We start from the raw sequence: 8,821 nt of genomic DNA, 5'->3' as shown, positions 1-8,821 counted from the left end.
TTATTGGGCACATTAGGTGCCTTTTTGATTCCACTTGTGGCTACGTAGGATTAATTTAAGTTAACTAGAATAATGTTTTGTCGTGGTAGGTACACAATCTGCATGCGTCATGACTACAGTCTCTAAGAAACTTCTGTTTATAATGAAATGTCTTTGACTAGGCTTTAGTTACTAATCCTTGATGTGAATCAAGCAGAGGGAAAGAGGAAGAGAGAGAGAGAGAGACTCACAATGAAAACAAAGAGCCTGTATGAGGGTACCGGAGGGACACTTATTACCTTTGGGATTATAAGCATTTTCTCTGGAATTTTTGCTTTCTTTCCTGTTTTTTCTTATAAGCCTTGGTTTGCTGGCTGGAGCGTTCGAATCACCTGTCCCATCTGGAATGGAACTTTGGTAGGCCACAAGAAAAATGTTAGCAGGGAAAAGATATTAGAGAAGTTACTGAAATTCTAAGAAAAGTCAACCATGTCTGAATTTGATTCCTATTAATATAAGCTCTTTAAAAAGAAGTACTTGGAGTATTCAACATTAAATTAAATACAGGAGCTCCCTGCAACTCCTTGATAAGATTTAACTTTGCAATAAATGTTAAGATATTGATTGTTTCAGGATATTTGGCTCTCACAATTTTTCTTTGCTAGCAAAAACGAAACTCTCCAACTCTGGGCCAAATCTGGATTTCAGTTACACCAGTGTCAATGTGAAGTAACATGACTGGAGATATACTCTTGCAAGTGTTATCAGAATTTGGCTCCTCTCTCACACTGATTTGCTGCTCTTGGGTTCATGTCCTTTAGTTTCAGCAGAAGCCTGTTTATGTTTTAGGTTTCAAACTATGCATGAAGATGTATACAAGTGCAGCAAGTTTTTGTGTTAAAAATTATGCAGCCACAGACCCATGAAATCTCTATAATAGTTTAAGACTCAAATTCTGCTCTGGTTTACACCTAGTGCATCCCCACTGAAGTCAGCTCATTGCAGGGGGCTGTATGTTATAGGGCAGAATTTTGTAACAACGTAAAGAGATTGCAGCCTGTAAAGGGTTACAAGTTCCAGGCTGATCCCATTGCTGCTTGGGTGGAGTGTAAAAGGAAGGGGAAGCTGGGTCAAAAGGAGAATTAAAGGGTGTCCTTCCTTCTTCCCTACTAGCTGGTTCCAGCGTGGGGAGCCTTTGGGGGATTATTGCCCAGTGTTTTTCAGTTGATCTGCTTTTGGTTTTGTGATTGTTTTGATGATAATTCAGCCCTGAGGAAAGGGCTTTAAAAGGATGGGGTCTTGGAGTTTTCCTTCAGTTCCCTGGTTCATGAAATCACCCACCAGTTTCTACCTTCATTTACTAGAAAAGAGGCATCAAAAGATGCTCAAGTAAAAATTCTTTACTCTGAGCGCTTTGGATTGCTGACGTTTTTGAGAGTTACTGATGTCCTGCTGATGTTAGGATCCACATAATAAATTACATTAAAACAATATGCCAGAATTGATTGAATTATGTTCTGTGATCCTCATCCTATCCCTTCCACCAGTGTTTAATTGCAGTTTTGGGTATCACTTTACTTAAAACATTGCTGTTGATGGGATTAGGGTGTCTCTAACAGTGTCATTTGTTTAGGGATGATTTTGTGGCCACTTCCTCTGGTACATTCCACAAAGAGATGTGGACAAACATGGAGTGGGTTTGGTTTAGCAAAGTGAAAATAAGGGTGGTACAGCTATAGATCCCATTTTATCCAAGCCACTAAATTTAAACTTCCAGCTTTGCCTCAGCTCTGATTCCACAGCCCCTTGAACTAAGGAAGAACTATGCTGTTTCATCAGTTTTTAAGCAGAACTTTTCATTGCCTTCAAGAGGGAGGTTAGCTTAAAACTGGACGGAAGACTCTGGCTCCAAGTCCTGAAGCTGGTAATGCCATTGCTAATTTAGTGAACAAATAAGTTGTTACATGTATGATCAGATTTGTTTTCATTGTGATGGCCAAGATACCATATCATGGTAATAGAAAGATTTCTTCACATTGCTTATGTTTGGCCCTGCCCACTGATCCAGCACCATTCATCCTAAAGTACAGAGACAGACAGTGAGTGCTAAGTAGAGCTGGCTGAAACTCGGAATTTCTGGTTTGCAGGAATTTTCAACTGTTTGAAATTTGGTTTTGTTCCAAGTGTGAATGAAACCTATTTATTTATTTATTTCCTGTGAATCAGAAATTCCAACAAAGGTTTGGTTTGGAAACACCAGCACAGGAAATGAAATACACTCCATGGACCCTTGCAGCTGCTAAAAGAGCAGCAGTGAAACTCACAAGAATCATGTCAGCTTCACAAGCTGCTGCCAGGACTTCCAAGGTCTGTGGCTTCTGAGAGGCCCCACCACAGGGTCTGCCCTAGAGCTTCCAAACTCCTGGGCCAGCTGGCTCTCCAGTCTGCCTGACTCTCAGGGCAGTTCACTCACCAGGCTGTGGGAGTCAGGCAATCAGCTGGCCCAGGGGGTTGGATGTCCTAGGGCTCCTGGCCCGGAGAAGCCCACGTGGTGGGGCAGCCTCTGAGCCACAGACACGAGAAGCCCATTCCAGGACTTCCATTCTCCCAGCTGCGCTGTAGAGAGAGCCTGGAAGGCTTGAGAGCCCCAACTTGAGCCCCACAATGACTGGGATATGGTGCATTAGGGGGTATTTCTGTGCAAACCACCAGGCATCTTTAGATTTTCTACCCAGTGGTTCCAAGCCTGGTGGCAGCTGTCACAGGACATCCCAGGCACTCCACTGTTTGTGAGGGGCCTGTTTGGTAGGATGTGCTGAGACTGGGGTCAGTCATCTTTACTTTAGCCTTGCACTTATGGCCAGGTCATGACCGAGTGGAAACAGAACTGTAAAAGGCAGATTGGTGCAATGGAGTAGGAAAGGCTGCTTGGGGGCGGGGGGTGAAGGTGAGAGACAGGGGGCTGCTGGGAGGTGGTTTGATGCTCAAAGATGATTGCATAAGGGGGATGGAATAGACACACAGATGTGTCTGAATGATAGGTAAGGGCTGGTAACACGAAAGTGATTGGGTGCTATGGGAGGGTCTGACAAAAGAGGTACATGGGGGCTGGGGAAAGTCATGGGAAGTGTACCATTTTGGTGGGTTATGGGCATTTGGTAGGGGAGGATCAGGCCAGACTGGGTCCGTGTGGAGCAGGGGATGGGGAAGGGAAGTTGAGCTGATGGTGGTAGAAGGATGTTTCACTGATGGGCAGCCCATGGAGAACGGTCTGGAGGATGGCTCAAAGCAGGATCATGCACTTGGTGCTGAATGCACGCGTATATGGGAAGAACACAGACTGAGCACAAATACAGATTACACAGCACGGGGGGAAATCTGATTCACCGTTCTCTCTATCCATTGAATGTCTGGAATCCAGGAGCAGGCGGTGGAGTGCATCATGTTCTGTGGCCTCAGGTAGTGACAGTGCTGAGGGGGGATTCCAGTGGGAGAGGAATATGACTCCTTTTCCTTCTCCAGCTCCGAACTAGATAATGGAAATGGCCTTGTAGATGTAGCAGCTGCAACAGGTGAACATGGTGTAAGACTGCAGTGTAATTGTTGCAGGCAGACACTGGTGCACAGAAGCTGACCTGTCTCCTGTCACTTAAAGGTTGCCTCGCTTGTGTTGAAAGTCCTGTTAGGCAGGGCAGTACTCAGATCCCAGGATTCTGCAGCCTCCATATTTAGGTGCGTACATGACCCCAGGAAGTGAATGGGGAGATAGGTGGCTAAGTGCCAACTACTTTAGGACTGAAAATTCTGCTAGGCAGCAGCCTGTTTAGGGAGTTTGGCTGTACAATGCTGAACAATGCCTTTAAAAACAGACCCTGAGTCAATGGAAAGAATCCCATTGGCTACACTGGATCAGATTAAGAATTAAGAAAAAAAAAAACCAAAATGGCAGTGCTTACAAAACTGCAATGTTATGGCATTTTAAACTTTGGGATAGAAAGTAACATGTCTTGCCAGTGTATTTAAAACAAACTGGAAACTGATCATCTACTAGTTTAAATTATCTGCCTGGAGCTAAACCAGCATGATGTATAATCCCTCCCTTGCTTTTATCCATCTTCAGTTTTTCCTTTGTTCCACCAACCACATGTGCATTAAGTGTAAATTGAACCCCTCTCAGTTGACAAAGAAGATTATGAAAGAGTTTGGCTCTCATCTTATAGTGCAGCCTCAGTATTACAATTGCTCTTAATAGTACTCTTATTTTGTAGCCTAATTTATTCTGGCTAGAACCCTGTAGGATCCCCTGCTTGTGGCTTTTCTTCTGCTTAATTTAGCCAACTACCACTCATGACTCCAGATGTTTCTGCTTTTATCCATGAGAACTTTATGTTATGGCTATGCCAAGATTATCATTTCAGGCTCGGCCTCAGGAGAAGTATTTTCAAATTCCCTAAATCAAAAATTTTAAATACAAAGTGCCATGAAATATTAAAATTGAGGTCTTAAAACATTTAACATGCCAGAAATGGGAAACAAACCACAAAACCATATTGCTCAAGGTTCTGGGTTTTCAAACTTGTTGATACATTTGCCTCTGTGTCAGCAATGAGAGCCCAAATTATGCCATTTTCTGATCTTCTGACCTTCAGAGTCTTGTTTCAGACACATTTGCCTTTGGTGGTTCCAATCATCAACAATACATTATTAGGAGCAAAGATACAGGCAGATCCAAGATTCATGGGCTGGCAAAAAGTTGAGCACAGTGAGCCAAATTCATTTCTGATATATTTAGCATAAATGGAGTTGTGCCTCCAGTGGGGAATTCAGCAACCACACGGGTCTTCCTCATCAACTTCCTATTGATGAACTGGCGTATACTCGTTCTCCGAGCTGCAGCCAACCTTGTTAGCATACCCATTGTGCAGTCAGAGTCATTAAGGTTAACAACTCTCTATTGTCCATAATCTTATGGGTATGTGCTAAAAGCCGTCAGCCCATGGTGGACTACACATGCACCCAGAGATATTCAGTGACCCAGTAATTTTCACAGTAACAACTTCATAATATGACCCAGAATTCATTGGCTGTACGGACAGAGTTCCCAAATAAATCATCATCACCGCATACAGTCAACCTCAGTCTAATTGCTACCCTCAGTTACACCTGTGCCACCCCACTGGGAGCGATGCAGGTTTAATGAATATTAATGAAGGCAGAATTTGGCCCATCAAGTTATGATAATGATTAAAACGTTTGCAAAGCATTTCAGAGTTTAAATTACTACTAGCATTACGAAGTATTACGGGTGTAACTGTCTGTTTCCCTCATTCACAGGCTGTTATTGCTGGTGTACTTATTCTTTTGGCTGACAGAGGACAAACACAAAGATCACTTGTAAGCTTATGTCATTATTCAATATGGTGTCTAAATACAGCAGAGAAGTCAGGGGAACTGCAGAGTTAATCCAGATTATATTATATTCAAGAGGAAAAAGCATAGTTTGCTACTAAAATTGCGGATCAAATACACTATACAGGGCTTAAAGCGAACAAGCTTTAAACGTTCTACCAGCTTGGTGATTCTACTAGTTCCAGAGTTACTTCCTGTCTTTAAAATGGGGATTTTTGTTAGTGTTCAAGTTTGGAAGTTAAGGCCGCCCACTGGAATTTATGTCTTTCTGTGATACATGACAAATGCAGAAATAAAATACATCTGCTCTAATTTGTTCTAGTGTTTTTAGCAAAATTTGGTTTCCCTACATTCATCTTCCCTGTAGAGAATCCACATCATTTTTTATAGCAAGTGGCATATATGATATTGATTTTGCTTATTTCCCCCTCCAGTATGTTTCTTGTTCTGGTCACATTAGGGTTTAGAATAGAAAAGAAGTGAAGTAATAGGAAATCTCCCACTCTCTTTAGTCAAAGGTTTTTAATAGATTTTTTCCTCTCATTAGTCAGAAGAGTAATAGTATGTTTCTGTCTCAATTTCAGTGGGAAGCTAGCTTCACCTTTGGCATATTGAGCATCATGGGCTCCCCAATTCAATTTGCTGTTGCAATTGTCTCCATCCTGCTTGGTCCATATTGCTACTATTCATTTGCTGGGATTGCAGGGACCAACTATCTCGGTTATGCAGTTTTGTTCCCTTTTCCCTACAAGGAATTTATGTCTCTTTGCAAGGACCCATTGCACTACGAGTGGTACCATCTGGTTCTACAAATACTAGACCTTTGCTCAAGTTTTGTCATGTTTTGTGGTTCTTTGGCTATTGTGATCAAGCTCACTGCAAGACTGCTCCAATTTGGACATTTAAATGTGAGTATCAATCATTATAGGGAAAGCGGATTACTGCCAATAACACAGTAGCTATGACTACCAACTTCCCTTTACTTAGTGGCATGTCAGACCTGCTCAAGGTTAGGCCACATCCTGAACTCACTCACACCAGATTTACACTTCAATAACTCAACTGAAGAAAACAGAACTATTCCAGATTTACGCCCATTCAAATGAGATAAATAAGTGGCCCTGTAGATCCTTTGTGCCCTAATACTATTTCACCTAAATGGGATATTTCTTTAGCATATGCAACAAGGGCCTGTGATATTAGGACCTGATTCAACACCCCCTGAAATCAAGTGGAACCTTTTCTTTGACTTCAGTGGAGTCAAACCCTTGGAGTAGAAGCTCTTGAATTCGCTCCTCCTTTATGACTGTGAAATTCTGACTGGTTACAGTGTGAGGTATAGTTAAAAGCTATACAGGCACAGACATGTTACCTGAACAGCAAGGCCAGGTGTCAAAAATAATCATCATTAAAGGTGTGACATCCCTACTTTGTGTGCAGATTTATCAGGCACTGTCTCTGAAAAAGCATGGAAGGCTCAAGGCTAATGTACAGATAGCACTGGGAGTCAAGGCCAAATTTCTTGGCAGTTAGGAGCTGTCAAGCTGAATTCCCACTCTGTCACTCTGAGTGCAGAAAGTGGGGGCCTGCAAGGATTCTAAAAATTAATAGTTGCCACTCCAGGCTTGTATTGAACTCCCAAGGTTACAGCTGGTGGTTAGAGAGCCTGCCTGTAACTGCAGCTGGGTGTGTCCCTACCTGTGTGAATGCTGGTGAAAGTGCAGGCTGGAGGGCTTTGCAGCTTGTCATAGCAGTACAGTGTGAAAGGGAGCCCAGGCTGTGAGGAACCTGTCACAGCATGGACCTCACCTTCTTATTTGGCACTGTTGGCACTTATTGAATAATGAATCATGTCACATCAATGGCCATTAAAGGGCTACAAGCCTAATGAAAAGGTTGCAAGTCATGAGCCTAGTTTAAAGTGAGGTTGAAAAGACCAAAGAGCTTGCACTGGACATCTCTTGTATTTGTACTTCCCATGAGCTTTATTGATATTGTTCATAATTTTCCTGTCTTCCGTGGTATTTTTCAGAAGACATGAACTGACCTTTTGTTATTTTTATGGTTACTACTTCTCCTCCAATATATATTTCCCCAGATGGATGTTCCTGCATTCTGTTGACCACTTCCTGTTCTGTTGACCACTGTTAACCACTTCCTATTCTTCATTGAGAGTTCAGTCCTGTTGATACTGAACATTCTGGCCCTGATCCAGCACTCAGTTAAGCACATGCTTTGAGTTAAGCACATGAATGGTCCCATTGAAGACAATAGGACTACCCACAGATTTAGGTGCTTTGCTGGGCCAGGGCTTGGGTGCTCAGCACTTTGCACAATCAAGCCCTGATTATCTAAAAGTTTTCTCCTACAAGCAGTACAGTCAGTACCCTGCCTGCAGACCAGCCTCCAACTGAACACCTAATTGATCCATCAGTCATGAGACTCTTTTAAAACCCATCCTTCCCTGCCTCATTGCTGAGTCCACCCTCAAAGATTTATGTGCGCCTTAGCTGTGGATGAGACTGCAAAAGAAATTTGGAAGATTTGATACAGAGCTAATACAACAAGCTTGATTAAGACAATACAATACTCTCCCTTCATATTTGTACCTTATTCCGTACTGCACTAGTTCATTTCCAGCATGTGAGCATGGCACCCAGGCACATAGGAGCAATTCAAAAGTAAAACCTAAAAGAGCAGTGGGGAAATGTGCCAGCCTGACAATGGGGTTTCATTTAATAAGTATAGTTCTGAGTGTGGAAATCAAATCTGAAACAGTGACAGACAGCATTAGCATTGTCTGCATTCTTGGAGCAGCACTAAACTAGCAGAAAGAAAAGAAGCGAGACACTGGCCCAGACATGCTCCAGCTGGCTGCAACTATATCTTCCCTCCTCCATGAAATGTAACCATTCAGCTTGTTTTCATTTCATTATTGGAGGGTATTTTTGCAACCTGCCAGGAGGGAAAAAAAAAAAGGAAAAACATTCTTTTAAACGCTTTGGTATTTTTTTTAAATGAACCTGTGGTTATTCACGTAACTTGTACTCCTTTTACATTGAGCAACATACAGTTAAATAGCCATCTACAACATCCACAGAATCAGCTACAGCGGCCACCAGGTAGCTGTACATTTTACACTCTTTTCTGCCAAACTTTCCAGTTCTCTTCTATGAATTCCCATGTGCATGTGCCCCACTTTACTATCATTATATTTTGGCACCTGCTAGTCAGGAAACAACTGGCTAGCAATGCAAATCAGGCATTTAATGAATTCATCTAAGGCAGGGATTGGCAACCTTTGGCACGCGGCCCGTGAGGGAAAGCCGCTGGCGGGCTGGGCCAGTTTGTTTACCTGCAGCGTCAGCAGGTTCGGTCGATCGCAGCTTCCACTGGCCACGGTTCGCCATTCCAGGCCAATGGGCGCTGCAGG

At 42.8% G+C, this 8,821-nt stretch overlaps 1 protein-coding gene across 1 annotated transcript; it reads left to right on the top strand.

The window, feature by feature from the left end:
- Positions 1-216: 216 nt before the first annotated feature.
- Positions 217-8,250, top strand: TMEM212 (transmembrane protein 212). The gene is made up of 3 exons (XM_048864810.2): positions 217-396; positions 5,314-5,373; positions 5,973-8,250. Exons 1-3 carry the CDS (start codon positions 232-234, stop codon positions 6,345-6,347), a joined length of 600 nt encoding a protein of 199 aa, XP_048720767.1. The 5' UTR covers positions 217-231; the 3' UTR covers positions 6,348-8,250.
- Positions 8,251-8,821: the final 571 nt, after the last annotated feature.

The sequence above is a fragment of the Caretta caretta genome, chromosome 9 (genome assembly GCF_965140235.1).
Source record: "Caretta caretta isolate rCarCar2 chromosome 9, rCarCar1.hap1, whole genome shotgun sequence".
Lineage (NCBI taxonomy): Eukaryota > Metazoa > Chordata > Testudines > Cheloniidae > Caretta > Caretta caretta.
The sequence above is the reverse complement of the archived record's forward strand: the minus strand, read 5'-3'. Positions and strand labels throughout refer to the sequence as shown.